This window comes from Hemitrygon akajei, chromosome 3 (genome assembly GCF_048418815.1).
Source record: "Hemitrygon akajei chromosome 3, sHemAka1.3, whole genome shotgun sequence".
Classification (NCBI taxonomy): Eukaryota; Metazoa; Chordata; class Chondrichthyes; order Myliobatiformes; family Dasyatidae; genus Hemitrygon; species Hemitrygon akajei.
The window spans coordinates 126752719-126769957 of NC_133126.1; the positions used below are offsets into that span (position 1 = coordinate 126752719).

The 17239-nt window shown below is 41.9% G+C and overlaps 1 protein-coding gene across 1 annotated transcript in view; it reads right to left on the bottom strand.

The window, feature by feature from the left end:
• Positions 1–1024: 1024 nt before the first annotated feature.
• The window catches only part of LOC140725390 (heparan-sulfate 6-O-sulfotransferase 1-like), a 336441-nt gene continuing 320226 nt past the window's right edge, over positions 1025–17239 (bottom strand). Inside the window, exon 2 of the mRNA XM_073040808.1 lies at positions 1025–4550. Within this exon, the coding sequence (XP_072896909.1) occupies positions 3845–4550 (706 nt within the window). The 3' untranslated portion in view covers positions 1025–3844. The remainder of the gene's footprint in view (positions 4551–17239) is intronic.

Below are 17239 nucleotides of genomic sequence, written 5' to 3' on the forward strand. Positions count from 1 at the left end.
CCTCGAGTGTTCACTTGGTAGAAGGCAGGTTGGATTGCGTTTGTGTGTGGCTGACCCAGAGCGAGATGAGAAACTGTTGTGTACTTGTTCTTGCAAAAACATGACTCCAGGAAAACATGCCATGCACCATCAATCTACAGGCCATGACACTCAAGGACTTGGGCTGTAGTATTTTTTCTTGTGAAGGTATGTTTTTTCTGCTGTATGAATTATATGTGCTGTACGTGCTGTGGGTGATAGTTGGTACTGTGTTTTGCACCTTAGCCCAGATGAACACGGTTTAGTTAGACTGTATTCATGTGTATGGTGCAATGACAATTAAACTTAAACCTGAATTTATCAGAATGTTCAAAATCAGCAGGCATAATATCTTGCCATGTGTCATTTGCTGGAGCAACAATCTGATGAGAAAGTATTCAGATACTTACATATAAAACAGATAGCCGCACATGTATCATGAAGTACATGTTTATGATGTTAAAACCAGAGAGAACAATAGCTCTGAAGTAAAGAGATTCATAATTCATTTGGTGCATTGACTAATCCATTCCCTAATCCACGAGGAAGACTTGAAAACTCATTCATACCTCCAATACTTCCAAATCAGAGGCCAACAGTGACAAACCACCATTCTTTGCCTTTCCTGGATATTTCCCACTTATCCTATAGTTTCTTTGTTGAGAATGTCTTCCTTATATTCCTTTCAAAGAAAGTAAATAAACCATTTAACTTCCAGAGCTAAAACACAGTACCAGTTAACAAAAGATTTCTTTGAAAGATATTCTGTGTCATGTTCCTTTAACCTTTTTAATTACTGACCCAGACATCTGTGTGGTCTCATTGTTCCACTATAAATCAGGATAAAACTGGAATGTGGTACTTTAAAATTAAGCTAGCATTTCAATGATCAATGTATTAAAAAGCAGTATTGTAAAATACTTAACCATCAGTGAGTGCAAGGACTGAAATATTTACAAGATCAAACGTGTGTTACATGTTGGATAATGATGTCATGGACAGCAAAGCCATTTAAACATATTTATTTATTTTATCCATTTGTTTCTCAGTGACATATATCAAAACATGTTAAAATTTTCACCCAGAAATATAAGCCCATTACTCCTGATGAGTAACAGCGGCAGGTTTATTGGGAGCATGATTACATAGCTGCATTACCAATCACATCTGCGACTACAAGGTATTTGTCTTTTCTTTAATCAAACAGTAACATGAAACCTGCAACTGTTCCAGAAACAGAGCCGACCCAAGTTTTCACTACAAAGTTGACAGCTCCCTTTTAAATGCTGGAGTATGGTACCTGGGGAAAAGAAAATTGCACAGAGTAGTCACTGGTCCATTCATTCTCATTAGCCAGTGACACTCCCTATATGGCTTTGCAGCGACTTAAACAGGAACAAACTTGGCTCCCAAAATGTTACTGCTTTTGTGGAAATCAAGTGCCCCCAGGCAAAATGATTAATCATGAAGTCTGGATAAGCACAACACAAAAAAAAATTCTAAGCAGCCCCTGGTATTGTACCTTTCCCTTGGTGGAGTTTGGAGATAAAAACCCTTTGAACATTGACAATAATTGAGCAAAAATCAAAGTAAATTAGGATTTCAGAAGCAGCAGTAGTTACATCCAGATTATACAGATTTTGCATTTATAAATGTAGATTGTTTGACAAGATGATCCCTTCCAAAATCTGCACAGAGAAAAAGGGCATCATCTGTTATCGCTGAGTAGCAGCCTACTCCATTATTTCTCACGTTTCTGAGTATAACAAATAACTCACTATCCAAATTTGGAATATTTTACATCTCCAATGACTCTTATACTTGAAACAAAGGGAGCCACAACAGTTCAAGTACAGATGGAAACAACAGGAATCTTTGACATTTAAGTTGTCTCTGAAGCAAGAGAAAGTAAGAGAGAGAGAGTGTGTGTGTGTGTGTGTGTGTGTGTGTGTGTGTGAGTGTGAGTGAGTGAGTGAGAGAGAGAGATATAGGGAATGAGAACAAATAAGCTTATTCACTCCATCTAACCATTTAACCTGGTTATTTCATATTTCGAACTGGTACAAAGAAATTACCCAAGATCTTGAGTAATCAAATAAAAAGGGAGAGTTAAGAGATATGATGGCATCCTGCTCCCTTCACATGGTACAACTATAAAATATGTTATGGCTTTATTATGCTTAAAGTGGGTTAGCTAAGGTTATGCCCTTCTAAATAAGCATTTCCTGTGGTCAGTCAGAGCTGATAATGGATTTGTAAAAAAGTACCATTAGGACTGCCACGTGATGACATTGAAAATCAGTTTTCCGATACCCAAGCTTCAAGAATAATCAAGTTAATCTCAATTAAGAAAGTAACCTGATACTGTACATGAACTGTCTCCGAGGACATATTTCCATTATCTAGAAACAAAAGTATGTATCACATATGGATGAAAATGGCTGGTTGTAGAGAAGCTAATTGTTTGGTGTCCTTCAGGAAATGCCATACATACATTTAGAGCTGCTTTCGGTGTGGTACCTGGCATGAACAGCCAACAAAAGTATTGTAATGGCATGAAGAGATTCATGATTTACAATGCTGAAAAGATTAAATGGATCATTACAGAATGGTTGAGAAAATTATAAAAGGTATAACATTCATTTTTTTAAAGTTTAAGTTTAGTCCTGACAAAATGAGTAAAAAGGGAATTCCCATTACTATGAAGAAATAAGGTACTCTTCGTTTGATTTCTGCATGGATTTGCTCAACATACTATCTTTCCTCAACAACAGGCTCAGATGAGATGCTAGTGTGCACAACTGCTACATGACATTAATAAACTGAACACAGAGCAATTTGAACATGACCACTTGATCACATGGCTCAGGGACAAAAGTCAAACTGATCAAGGTGGTCTAAAAGTTTGATCCCCAGTCTGCGATTAGTAGGCTGATCTCATCCAAGACAAGAGGATCTACAACTAGCCACAGTGTTCCAGATTTATCCAGGTTTAGGAAAAAGAAAAATGGTGAGGAGAGAGAGAGAAAAAAAAAAATCGGGCAATTTTCTCACTCTTGCTTGATATATAATGATCGCTGTGTAGGTGCTCCCTATGGACTGCATCAGGTTTGGCAAGCATGATTTCTTCATTGTTGGTTAACTGGCCCACATTCACATCAACGATATGAACATTTGGATGATGAACAAGAGGGCAACCAATGTCCATGGATCAGTGCTCTAGTGATGGAGTCAAGACCTTCAACAAAAGAGCTGGAAAGCAAAAACTGAAAGATGGAGAGACTAGACTGGTTTAGAGGGGAAAAGACGGGATTGAATTCAACTGGGAATGCTCGTACTCAGTGGTTCACTTGGCCAGTGGTTGTACAAAATCTCAACCCTGAATTTTTAAAAGTTTCAAAACCATGAAATGTTAAAATGAACACAACTGCATATAATGTTGAGAGATAAACAGCATGAGTTACTAAGCTGAAGCAAACACATTAGCTTCCTGCTGGAGGATGTGTTTACAGGTGTCACAATGCAGTTGGTGAGTTTTGTTATCCATTGTTCATAACTTCAAACACATCCACTGCAGTAGGTTATTGGATCGTGCCTTTTGATCACATTATTGGCCGGCCAGAGTATCCTGGCTTCATTCTGTTTCCAGATCCATGTGCACCTAGTTGGTCGAGAAAGACCCATACTGCTCTGAAGCAAACATCTCTGTTTCACAGATTCATTTCAAAATTACAGAGATAAAAATTTTCATTCAACCTCCAAGATTCGTTATGATCTAGAAGACTAAAAGTTTTAAGAATTTGATGCAAACCATGGTGCATCATAGCTACCATTTCTCAATATGGCTCATATAATCTTCTGTGGGCACTCGTCCCTGTTCTTCCATTTCCTCTCTGGGCAGTTCCTCAGGAAAATTCTGCTGATGGTGCTCCTCCTGATTCCGTATCCGCCGCTCCATCCTTTCTAACTGCCTCTTGTACTGGAACCGCTGCTGGAAAAGGTCTTTTGCATAGTCATACAGTTGCACGTCTAGATCATTGAGTTCCTCAATCCTATGGATTGTCTCATTATCAGTCTCCACACCAGATGCACGGGTACTATTGAACTGTATGAAGGGTTTAATGAACTGCAAATTAAAAGTTCTCTCAAACAAATACTGTGTTTTCCTTTGGAATTCAGTCAAACCAAAGAAAGCCATATCTTTGAGGTTCTTCTTGGCGCTTTCCAAAAGTATCTGAGACCTCTTTCTCTCAGTAATAAAGGACATGTTGTAGCAGCCCACCAGGCTGAGATCAGCTAGCATTCTCACCTGGCGATTGTTAGCCAGGTTGAATGGACAATCCATGAATTGCTTAAGTGTGCAGCCTGACCAATCATTCCCGTCGTAGCAAGATGGCAACTCCTCGGGCGTTGGTGTCCTGCCATCACACATATGGAGCGACGTCTTCCACGTAGCTCCTCGTTGGACGTGTCTCCACTCACTAAGGTAGCGAGAAACTGGATCTCTTAACATGGTGATGTAATAGAATTTCCTGCAGGCAAATAAAATATATATTAATTTTCAGTCTTTCTACTTACTGAACATTACATTACCTTACACACAAAACATTGGGGGATCTCAGCAAGTCAGGCAGCACCTATGGAGGGGAATAAAGAATCACCATTTTAGGCCAACACCCTACATCAGGCATATCCGAGCTACTGAGTTCCTCCAGTGTTTTGTGTGTTTTGCTCAAGATGACCAGCATCTGTGGTATCTCCTGTCATTATATTATGTTACCTAGATAAGAATATTCTTTTAGCCCAATCAATATTAATATGCACTCTTTAATCACAAGACCATAAGATATAGGAACAGAATTAGGACATTTGGTCAATAAAGTCCATTCCACTGTTCAGACATTGTTGTTTTTTTAAAACTCCATTCTAACACCTTTTCCCCTGTAAGCCAAAACCCCTTTAACAAATAAAGTCTGACTGAGTGGTGCCAGAACAACAACCTCTTGCTCAATGTCAGCAAGACCAAGGAGCTGATTATTGACTTCAGGAGAAGGAAAGCAGAGGTCCATGAGCCACTCCTCATTGGTGGAGAGGGCTAGCAACTTTAAATTCCTAAGTGTTGTTATTTTGGAGGATCTGTCCTGCGCTCAGCACCTAACTGTAATTACAAAGACAGCACATTAGTGCCTCCACTTCCTGGGTAGTTTCTGGAAATTCAGCATAACATCTAAAATTTGACAAACTGCTATAGATGTGAGGTAGAGAGTACATTTTCTAGCTGCATCACAGCCTGGTATGGAAACACCAGTGTCCTTGAAAGGAAAATCTTACAAAAAAGTAGTGGATATGGCCCAGACCATCACGGGTAAAGCCCTCCCAGCCACTGAGCACATCTACATGAAATGCTGTTGCAGGAAAGCAGCACCATTAGGGACCTCCAGCACCCTGGTCATGCTCCCTTCTCGCTGCCGCCACAGGTAAGAAGGTACAGGAGCCTCAGGACTCACCTCACTAGGTTCAGGAACAGTTATTACCCCTCAATCATCAGGCTCTTTAACCATAGGAGATAATTTCACTTGTCCCATCATTGAAATGTTTCCACAAGCTGAGCGTTGGTGACAGCACTTGCACGTCACTCAAGAGTCACAGCCGAAACAGTAGTGGTATCAGCATGACCAGTACTGGCAGCTCTCAGGCTACAACACTGGCTAGTGAAAGGCCTGCTCATGCACTCCCGTGGGATTATGGTAAAATAAACCTGTTATTAAAACTATTATCTAGTTGTACTCTTCATCTTGAAGAAATGTGTTTTTAGCTTTAAAAAGTGTTATCTACGAATGTTGAAGATAATAATCTGAAGTGACTATGACAGATTTGTATGGTGGTACCTATAGTCTTCAATAAGATTAAACTTCAGAGATTAGCATTATTATTTGTCACATGTACATCGAAGCATACAGTGAACAGCGTTGTTTGCATTAAATCAGTACGGATTGTGCTTGGCAGCCTGCAAGTGTCCTCATGCATCTGGCGTCAATAGCATGCCCACAACTCACTAACCCTAACTGACATGTCTTAGGAACCCGGGGTACCCAGAGGAAACCCCCACGGTCACAAGGAAAATGTATAAAACTCCGTACAGACATATAACCCTAGTCTTATAGCCAGTGCTGTAAAGCATTGTACAGCAGTGCTGTAATAACTCCTTTTCTCAAAAAAGAAAATCTCTAAGCAATGACTAAATTCAGTAAAGTTACTTCAGTGATCTCACTGTTGGGCATTAAGCACTGAAAACCTAGATAATTAAAAGGAAACAGGGTTGTCCTCATCTACAGGAGTCAATTAGAGTTTACAAATTCAAGACTCCCACTGAGTAAAAATTCTTCATTTTGTATATGTTCCTGACTTAAAATCAGGTTGAATTTGGATAAAGCTCTCAAAACATTACTTTTACAGATAAGAAAATAGTTTTATTTATGAACCCAAGAACAATTGCTGGAAACACCAAGGCAGCATCAGTGGAAAGAAAAACAATTAGTTCAGCTCTTTGCCACTTTCTTTGAGACAAAAACAGACCTGTTTTTATTTCAGATTTTAGTTATAAGTTTTTTGATTTTTCCTTTGTCAATGACAGTTTCGTGTAGGGCTGCCTTTTCATGTTTTCCTTTGTCTTGTGGGACAAACAAATCATAGTTGAGAAGAAAGAGATTTACAAGGATGTTGCCGGAATTGGGGAGCATGCCTTATGAGAATAGGTTGAATGAATTTGGCCCTTTCTTCTTGGAGCGGCAGAGGATGAGCGGTGACCCATTAGAGGTGTATAAGATAATGAGAGGCATTGATCGTGTGGATAGTCAGAAGCTTTTTCCCAAGACTGAAATGGCTAACATGAGAGGGCACAGTTTTAAGGTGCTTGGAAGTAGGTACAGAGGACACATCAAGGGTAGGTTGTTTGCGCAGAGTGGTGAGTGCGTGGAATGGGCTGCCGGTGACAGTGGTGGAGGCGGATACAATAGGGTCTTTTAAGAGACTCCTGGATAGGTACATGGAGCTCAGAAAAATAGAAGGCTATTTCTAAAGTAAGTACAAGTTCAGCACAGCTTTGTGGGCCGAAGGGCCTGTATTATGCTGTAGGTTTTCTATGTTTCTAACCAATGGACTCAGTTTCAATGACTCTTCATCTCATGCTCGATATATATTGCTTAATTATTTATTATTATTATTTCTTCCTTTTGTATTTACATGGTTGGTATACTCTGCACTCTGGTTGAATCCCCAAGTTGGGTGGTCTTTTTTGATTCTGTTATGGTTATTATTCTATTGATTTATTGAGTATGCCCACAAGAAAATGAATCTCAGGGTTGTATATGGTGACATATATGTGTATTGATAATAAATATACCTTGTACTTTGGTATATATCACAAACAGCAGAGATCCCAGTATAGATCTGTGTGGGACACCACTAGTCACAGACTGAATAAGCCCCATAGACCACTTCCAAGGTAAAGCCAATTCTGAATCCAAACAACCAATTCACTGTGGATCCTATGCATCTTAATCTTCTAGATGAGCCTCCCACGAGGGACCTTCTCAAACACCTTACTACAATCAATGTAGACAAGTACTGTACTTGATTACTTAGGTTGCTTTAATATTTGATGAGGATGTGCCGTGCGATTGCATTAGGGAAACTTCTGCAGCCCAGACGAGGTTGTCACCATGGAATTTAAAAACAATGACGTTATCTGAATGCAAGGCTGGGTGGTGGAGGATGGGGGAGTTACTCAGTCTGAGAATAATATCAACATTTTTCATTGTCAAGGGTCAGGAAAACTGGGCATACAAATTTGTCTGAGAGTTACACGTACAAACAAGCTGGATGAACTCAGCAGGTCGGGCAGCATCCGTTGAAATGAGCAGTCAACGTTTCAGGCTGAGACCATTTGTCAGGACTGGAGGAGGAGGGGGCAGGGGCCCATAAAGAAGGTGGGGGGAGGGTGGAAAACCAATCAGAGGAAAGATCAAGAGGTGGGGGAGGGGAAGCAGGGAGGGGATAGGCAGGAGAGGTGAAGAAGGAATCTAAGGGAAAAGCACTATGGGTAGTAGAAGAAGGCAGAATCATGAGAGAGGTGATAGGCAGCTAGAAGAGGAGACAGAGTGAAAGTAGGATGGGGGAAGGGAAAGGGAGGGAATTAAAATTCGATGTTCATACCAAGGGGCTGGAGACTACCCAGACGGTATATGAGGTGTTGCTCCTCCAACCTGAGTTTGGCCTCATCATGGCAGTAGAGGAGGCCATGTATGGACATATCCAAATGGGAATGTGAATCAGAGTTGAAGTGGGCGGCAACCGGGAGATCCTGTCTGTTGTGGCGGACGGAGCGGAGGTGCTTGATGAAGCGGTCCCCCAATCTGCGTCAGGTCTCACCGATGTAGAGGAGGCCGCACCGGGACCACCGGATGCAATAGATGACCCCAACAAACTCACAAGTAAAGTGTTGCCTCACCTGGAAGGACTGTTTGGGGCCCTGAATGGTGGTAAGAGAGGAGGTGTAGGGACAGGTGTAGATTTCCCGGTTGCCACCCACTTCAACTCTGATTCACATTCCCATTCGGATATGTCCATACATGGCCTCCTCTACTGCCATGATGAAGCCAAACTCAGGTTGGAGGAGCAAAACCTCATCTACCGTCTGGGTAGTCTCCAGCCCTTTGGCATGAACATCGAATTCTCCAACTTCCGTTAATTCCCTCCCTCTCCCTTCCCCATCCCACTTTCACTCTGTCTCCACTTCCAGCTGCCTATCATCTCTCTCATGATTCTGCCTTCTTCTACTACCCATAGTGCTTTCCCCTTAGATTCCTTCTTCACCTCTCCTGCCTATCCCCTCCCTGCCTCCCCTCCCCCACCCCTTGATCTTTCCTCTGATTGGTTTTCCACCCTCCCCCCACCTTCTTTATGGGGCCCCTGCCCCCTCCTTCTTCAGTCCTGACAAAGGGTCTCGGCCCAAAATGTTGACCGCTCATTTCAATGGATGCTGCCCGACCTGCTGAGTTCATCCCGCTTGTTTGTACGTGTTGATTTCACCACAGCATCTGCAGTGTACTTTGTGTCTGAGAGTTACAATTGATCAACTCCAACCAAAACAGAATTGCCCCCCTCCCCAATGCCTGAATATCACAGGATTAAAATGCCCCTTTCCTAACAGAAAGGTGGTCCTGAGATTCCCTTAATTAACTTGTAGTGGCCGTCAGAGTTTATGCAAATTGGAATCTTGCTTTCCTCAGGTCCATCCAGACTCCTCATGAGTTTGGGATACAGTTCTGGTGCACGGTGAATGGTAGGGAAGTAGCAGTCATGAGAAATTCCTGGCAAAAGGTCCCTTTCAAGAATTGTCCAAAGGTTTCCACTAAAACATCTAAAGGCTTCAGCTGAGTCAGTCAGAAAGCGTGCCGATTTCAGGGGTGGTTGCTGGTTGTTCATCCATACTCTTAAACTGAGCAAATATTTGAGTAATGAGGGGCTGATGTCAGGAGAAATTGCCAGTAATTTAGGTCAGGCTTTTGTTCCTGAGAACACACAGGCTGCCAAGATGAAGCCTTCAGGCAGGCTTTCTAAAAAAAATCTGAAAATTAGGCTGATTGCTGCCTATCCTGGAATAACTTGAACTGAAAGCCAAAGTGATTACATAAATAATGCACAATTCATTATCTGTCAAGAATAATACAGGAGTGCAATTTGCTCATAACTCCTTCACAAAGGACCAGTGTGTAAGGACTGCTTATAGGATCGAATTCATGGACATGAATTAAATATGCAAAAAAATAACAAGACACCATGGTACCTTGTTGCTTATAAACTGAAAATTAAACATATTTATTTAATGCCCTGCCTATGTTATTTATTAGGCAACAAAAATGCACAGAATCCAGAAGCAGCTCAACATTTCTCACAGACTCTTGAGCAAGAGGGGCTTAGGAAAAACATGGAATAGAAATCGATTATGCTCCATTTAGACACCAAAGGGGATCACTGAAATTCCCCTTGAATATGATCAGGACTTGCTTTATCCATAGTTTAATGGTACTTGATAAAGTGTGGAAGATTGGAATTTGGCAATGTAATGAATTTTAAGACAAAGCATTTCACTAATGCTGCCTGCTAGCACTGTAGGTTAAGATATTTCTCGGATGTTTCTCTACAGTGAGATTACATTTAAGTTTGATGCATAAATTTCAGTCTTGAGGGGAGCCGGTGAAGGAGTTCATGAACTGGTGGAGTGAACTCCCTTAAATTTTGCCATATAATTAATGTGTGGTTAAGGATTTCCTGCTACTGTCTGTTAGGAGTTTGTACTTTCTCCCCGTGACCACATGGGTTTCCTCTGGGTGCTCTGGTTTCCTCCCACTGTCCAGAGATGGACCAGTTGGTAGGTTAATTGGTCATTGTAAATTGTCCTGTGATTAGGCTAGGGTTAATACGGGTGGTGCGGCGCGAACGGCCTATCCTGCCCCGTATCTCAATAAATAAATAAGAGGGGCTTATCTTGTAAATCCACCAAGCCAAGTAGCAACATGAAGACTGGTGCATACAAAAATTATTACCCGTGGTGAATCTTCCATTCCGCAAAATTTGAAGGCGGAATGGGGAAGGGTGAACAAAACTATGCCAAAAGACAACTGGTACAACCAAGTAAATACATTGACTAGAAGAATAGGTTGAGAGCTGTGGTTTTTTTTTGCACCATATTTTGCACTTGGACATGATCCTGGCAACAGGAATGTAAATTAATATGGCTCTAATAGGGGTAGTTATGAACTGCATTCTCATTGGCTGAACACCTGTGATGTAATGTGCTCTCATTGGCCAAGTAAATGTGAACAACAGGGCCGTATTTGATAAGTTGGCTGGATGCTTTTAGCATGCTAGTAAACTGGCAAGGTGGGAAAGTTTTATGATTTTATTCCTCATTTGTTTTCCAGAGGTTTTGGTAAACATATTTTGCCCCCAATCAAGAACGCCATTTGAGGTCAGCGTTCAGGAGAGTATAAGTACACTCTGAACTGATTGACTCACTTCCCGATTTCTGAAAACTGTTGGTGATCTACACTGCAGAACTGAAGACAGCTCCAATGGATCTCAAAAATTTTCAAGAGCAAAGGAATCTACTTGATTAACACCGACTAAAAAGACAAAAGGATCAGGCCAGGAAAATGCCACAAGCACCATCACAATATGGAAATATGCACTCATTCCTATGTCAAGTCACACAAATTCTGAGATGTGGGGAGGAACTGGATCAGCTGAGAAAACCCAGGCAGTCAGAGGGAGAACATGCAAGTTTCACATACACAGCACAAGAGGCACGAAGTGCACCAGGCTCCAGCTCCTTAGGGACCGTGTCACGGAACTGGAGCTACAGCTGGATGACCTTCAGCTCACACGGGAAAATGAGTAGGTGATGCTTACACAGGAAGATAGTCATCGCTAAATTGCAGGAGGCAGGTAACTGTCAAGCGATGGAAAGGGATTAGGCAGCCTGTGCAGGTAACCCTGTGGCTGTTCCCCTCAACAATAATACCACTCTGGCTACTGTTGGGGGGGTGGGGGGGGGTGAGGCTGCAGCTAACTGATCTCAAGCACTGAGTCTGCCTCTGTGGCTCAGAAAGGAAGTGGGGAGAAGAGGAGTGCAAAGATAGGGGATTCCATAGTCTGAGGAGAAGACAGAAGATCTTATGGATGTGAAAGAGACACTCGGATGGTATGTGACCTTCCAGGTGCCAGGGTCAGAGACATCTCAGATTGGGTCCAAACATTCTAAAGAGGAAGGATGGACAGTTACAAGTCGTGCTACATATTCGTACCAGTAACACAGGTAGGAAAAGTGAGGAGGTCCTGAAGAGGAATATAGGGAGTTAGGTAGAAAGCTAAAAAACAGGTCCTCCAGGGTCATAACCTCTCGATTGCTGACTGTGCCACACACACCAATGAGGGTAAGAATATGATGATTTTGGCGGATGAAAGCATAGCTGAAGAATTGGTTCAGGGGGCAGGCTTTCAGATCTCTGAATTATTGGGATCTCTTCTAGAGGAGGTATGACCTGTACTAAAAGGATGGGTTACAAGTGAATCCCAGGGGGGACCAATATCCTTGTGGGCACGTTTGCTAAAGTTGTTGGGGAGGGTTTAATCTAGTTTGTCAGGGGGATGGCTACTAGAGTGACAGGGCAGTTAGTATACAACTAGGTGCAGTGTGTAGTGAGACAGTAAGGAAGAACAGGCAGATGATAGGGCAAAATTACAGTCAGTGCAGTGGGATGAGTTGAAGTGTAGCAGGAGCTAAAAGCAAAAAGGATGAAGAATACACCAGTGAAGGCATTTTATTTGAAGGCATGCAGTATACCAAGTAAGGTAGATGATCTTCTAGCCCAGTTAAGAGATTGGCAGGTACAACGTGGTGGGCATCACAGAGTTGTGGTTGGAAGAAGATCATAGTTGGAAGCTTAACATCCAAGGATACACATAGGGCAGGCAGGTAGGCTGAGGGGGTGGGTGGCTCTGTTGGTAAAAAATGAAATCAAATCCTTAGAAAGAGGTGACACAGGATCGAAGATGTAGTAGAATCCTGTGGGTAGAGTTAAGAAACTGCAAGGGTAAAACAAACCTGGTGGAAGTTACATACAGACCTCTGAACAGTAGCCAGGATCTGGGCTACAAATCACAATGGGAGATTAAAAAAACATGTAAAAAGAGCAATGTTGCAATAGTCATGGAGGATTTCAAATTTCAAGGAGATTGGGAAAATCAGGTTGGTGCTGGATCCCAAGGGAGGGAATTTGTAGAATGTGTATGAGATGCCTTTTTAGAGCTGCTTGTGGTTGAAGAGAACGGCAGTTCTGGATTGGATGCTCTGTAATGACCCAGCTTTGATTAGGGAGCTTAAGGTAAAGGAACCCTTAGGTGCCAATGATCACAATATGATAGAGTTCACCCTACAGTTTGAGAAGGAGAAGCTAAAATTGGATGTATCAGTATTACAGTGGAGTAACAGAAATTGCAGAGGCATGAGAGATGAGCTGTCCATCCAAAGTTGATTGGAAAGGATGACAGCAGGAATGATGGCAGAACACCAAGGGCTGGAGATTCTGACAGCAACTCAGAAGGCCCAGGAAAGATACGTCCCAAAGATTACGAAGTCTTCTAAAGGGAGAATAACATCAACACAGCTGACAAGGGAAGTCAAAGACAGCATAAAAGCAAACGACAGGGCATACAATATAGCAAAACAGTGGGAAGTTAAGATTGGGAAGCTTTTAAAAACTAACAGAAAGCAATAAAAAAGCTAAAAGGAGAAAAAAGATGAAATTTGAAGGTAAGCTAGCCAATAATATAAAAAAATGGATACAAACATTTATTTCAGTTATACAAAGAGTAAAAGAGAGACGAGAATGAATATTGGACCACTGGAAAATAGTACTGGAGAGGTAGTAATTGGAGACAAAGAAATGGCAGACAAAGTATTTTACCTTGGAAGACACAAGCAGTATACCAGAAATTCGAGTGCATCAGGGGGCAGAAGTGAATGATGTTGCTATTACCAAGAAGGTACTTGGGAAGCTGAGAAGTCTGAAGGCAGATAAGTCACCTGGGCCAGATGGACTACATCCGAGGGTTCTGAAAGAGGTGGCTGAAAAGATCGTGGAGGGATTAGTAATGATCATTCAAGAATCACTAGAGTCAGGAATGGTTCTGGGGGAAATGGAAATTACAAGTGCCACCCCACTCCTTAAGAAGGGAGGGAGGCAGAAGAAAGGAAATTGTAGGCCAGTTAGACTGGTCAAATCACATGTAGTATCATGAGCAGTTCTTGGCCCATAATCTAAGAAAAGACGCGCTGGTATTGGAGAGGGTCTGGGTGAGGTTCATGAGAATGATCCTGGGAATGAAAGCGTTAATGTATGTACGGCACTTGAGAAAATCGGCAGATGCCGGAAATTCTTGACCCGAAACATCGTCTGTACTTCTTCCTATAGGTGCTGCCTGGCCTGCTGCGTTCCACCAGCATTTTGTGTGTGTTGCTTGACTTAATGTATGTGAGTGTTTGATGCCTCTGGCACTGAATGCACTGGAGTTTAGAAGAATGAGGGGCGATCTCACTAAAACCCATTGAATACTGAAAGGCCTAGATAGAGAGGATATAAAGAGGATGTTTCATACAGTAAGTAGTCCAGTACCAGGGGGCACAGCCTCAGAACAGAAGGAAGTCCATTTAGAACAGAGATGAGGAAATGTTTCTTTAGCCAAAGGCTGGTGAATTTGTGCAAGTCATTGCCACAGATGCCGTGCAAGCAAAGTAACTAGGTACACTTAAGGCAGAGGTTGATAGGTTCTTGATTAATCAGGGTGTCAAAGGTGTGGTGAGAAGGCAGGAGAATTAGGGTTAAGAGGGATAATAAATCAGCTGTGATGAGTGGCAGAGCAGACTCAATGGGGCAAATGACCTAATTCTTCTATGCCTTACGGTTGTACGGTTAGGATTGAACAAGGGTCACTGGAACAGTGACTCAGCTGCTAGAGTCAAAAAACCTGAAAAAACTTTTCCTACTAACGCCATGGAAATACCTGTAGTTGTTCAAGCAACTCTGGAAACATTAAGCATACATACCTTCCACAAAAGGATAAAAGGAAGGTATGAAACTTTGAGTTTATGAGAAAAGTGACGTAATTGCAATGTGCATGATTCTGAGGAGTCCTGACAGTGTGGGCATTGAGAGGTTTCCTCTTCAGGAAGAATCTAGAACTAAGGCCACCATTTTAAAATGGTACCCACTGAAGACTGTTCTGAATACTCACAGAAGGAAACTATTTTCTTCAAAGGCTGGTAGAAGCAGAATCTTATTTAAGGCAGTGGTAAATGGTAGATTTTTGATAAACTGTGACGTGGAAAGGTATTAGAAGTAGATGGGAGTTCAGAGTTGTGGTTACAATCAAATCAACTTTGATTGTATTTTCTAGTGAAGGTGGCATGAGAGGCCAATGCTTTTAATCCTGCTCTTACTTGGTAATAAGGTCTTATTATAAAAGTTAATGCCATTAGGGAGGGCTCTTTTAGCCCCACTCTCATTCCTCCTCCCTGGACAACATTATTCAGATACTGATTCACAAAGACAGGCCAATCAGTCCCATTATCTACGCACATAGGGGTCTCCTCTCACCCCTGTTCATGTCATACTAAGGCACATCTTTTTGATCACTTGGAATAAATCAACAACACAGATTACATTCTCCCTAAACATGGAGTCCTGAAGAAGGTGTCTCGGCTGTTGATTCATTTCCATAGATACTGCCTGACCTGCCGAGTTCCTGCAGCATTTTGTGTGTGTATTGCTCTGGATATACAGAATCTGCAAAATGTCTCATGTTTGAAAATGGAAGAGCTTTTATTTTGTGGGGATGGCAGTGGCAAAAAAAATGGGGGGGTGCGAGGAGAGGGAGGAGGGAGGAGAGAGAGAGAAAACAAACATGGAAAACAAAATATGAATCCTTATGAATGCCTATTTTAACAAAACTTCAGCAGAGATTTTTGCTGCCTAAGAGTGAAGTGAGCTGAAGATTCAACCCTGGAAAACTAATGTAACATCAAGGGAGAAGAATGATTCTCACTAACACCTGGCAAATGCTTGATATGTTTGATTGACGGATCAGAGACAGTTTAAAGCTCAGTATCCTGTTCTCCTGATCATGAATATTCAATTGGTACAATGCAATCTTTACACACAAAAAAGCCATATGCAAACTGTTGTCCCAAGAGTAAATTTCCACAGACATGGAGCAGGTTAGATGGCAAGCTAATTGAATTTGTAGCATCCGGCAAGTTTCCAATGGTTCCACATTAAAATAACACTAACTGTCACAGTGTTGTCAATTTGAAACCAATTATGATTGCTATAAGCAGCCATGAATATCACACGCATGAGGGAGATGGCAAGAGAAGTGGCACAGAGCGATGTTGCATGGCCCGAGCTGTGCAAAACAGCAGGGATGAATTATTTGGAAAGATTTTCCTCAATGGTTGAGATGAGATGACATTGGCAGTGCTTTCTTGATTGAGAATGCAACTTCTCTCCTGAGGAATCTAAACAGGACTGTGTTATATTGCAGTTAGTGCAGTAGAAATAAATGCAAAATTTGGCTCATCAATTAGACTTATCGAAACCCTATTCTTTACTTCCTAGATATTTATCCACTTTGCTGCCTCATCAGTATTCATTTGTGGTAAACACCTGAAACAATGCAGTTTGAAAGAATTACACTGTGCCTCTTCTCACCGCATTGACATGTTTGTTTTCTTTGCTGCTGTGAACTCAGCAGTTTCCTTTCTTCTTATAACTTCAGGGTTCATGTGACATCATTCATGGAATCAGAAGATGTTCAATGAATAAAATAGGACTCTCTGTGTTCCTCAGAAAATCTCCTCGTGGAATAGCTATTTCAAAACAAAAGCAGTGCCAGAAATGGGAAGTGACACAGCAGCAGGGTTGGTGAAGCTATGCCTCACAGCCCCATTAACCTGCCCTCCCACGTGAAGTCTGCGTAATCGCATGGTTACGGGTTGGTATTAACAGTAATCTGTCAATCGCTCCCGGTGTGAGGGAGAGTGATGCAATCTGGAGGGTGTTAACGGGAATGGGGAGAGCATTAAACAGGTAGAATAAAGGTAAAAATCGGTATTTGATGTGGCTCTGGAATTTGGAGGCAGGAGAGCCTGCATCTGAGTTACATCCCTCTACAAGTGTCTGGAATTGAGAAGATAGTGATGGTATCAATAGTGACGAAGCTTGCGCCTGTGCATTAGGTGTGGCTCAGGCAGCAAATAAACTAGTTGCCGATGGTGGAAAAAGGAAGGTAGCAGAGCAGGAGAAGGTGCCGCTGTTGGTGCAGAAGCTGGGCGAAGCTTGTCCCTTTTGAGGAGAAGGGGTAAGTGGAGGAAGAGCAGATTTTTCTGGGTAAGTCAGAATTACAATCTGATTTATTATCACTGTCTTATATGACATGAAATTTGTTGAAGAGGTCCATATTACAAAAAGCCATCATGAACTGTAAAATCCAAATTGCTAAAGTAACTGCAGAAATGCTTCAGCAATTCTTCTAGCTATGAATCTGCCATCAATATAAAACAAGGAAACTGAGGTCAAAAGCAAGCTCAATACAATGTTTT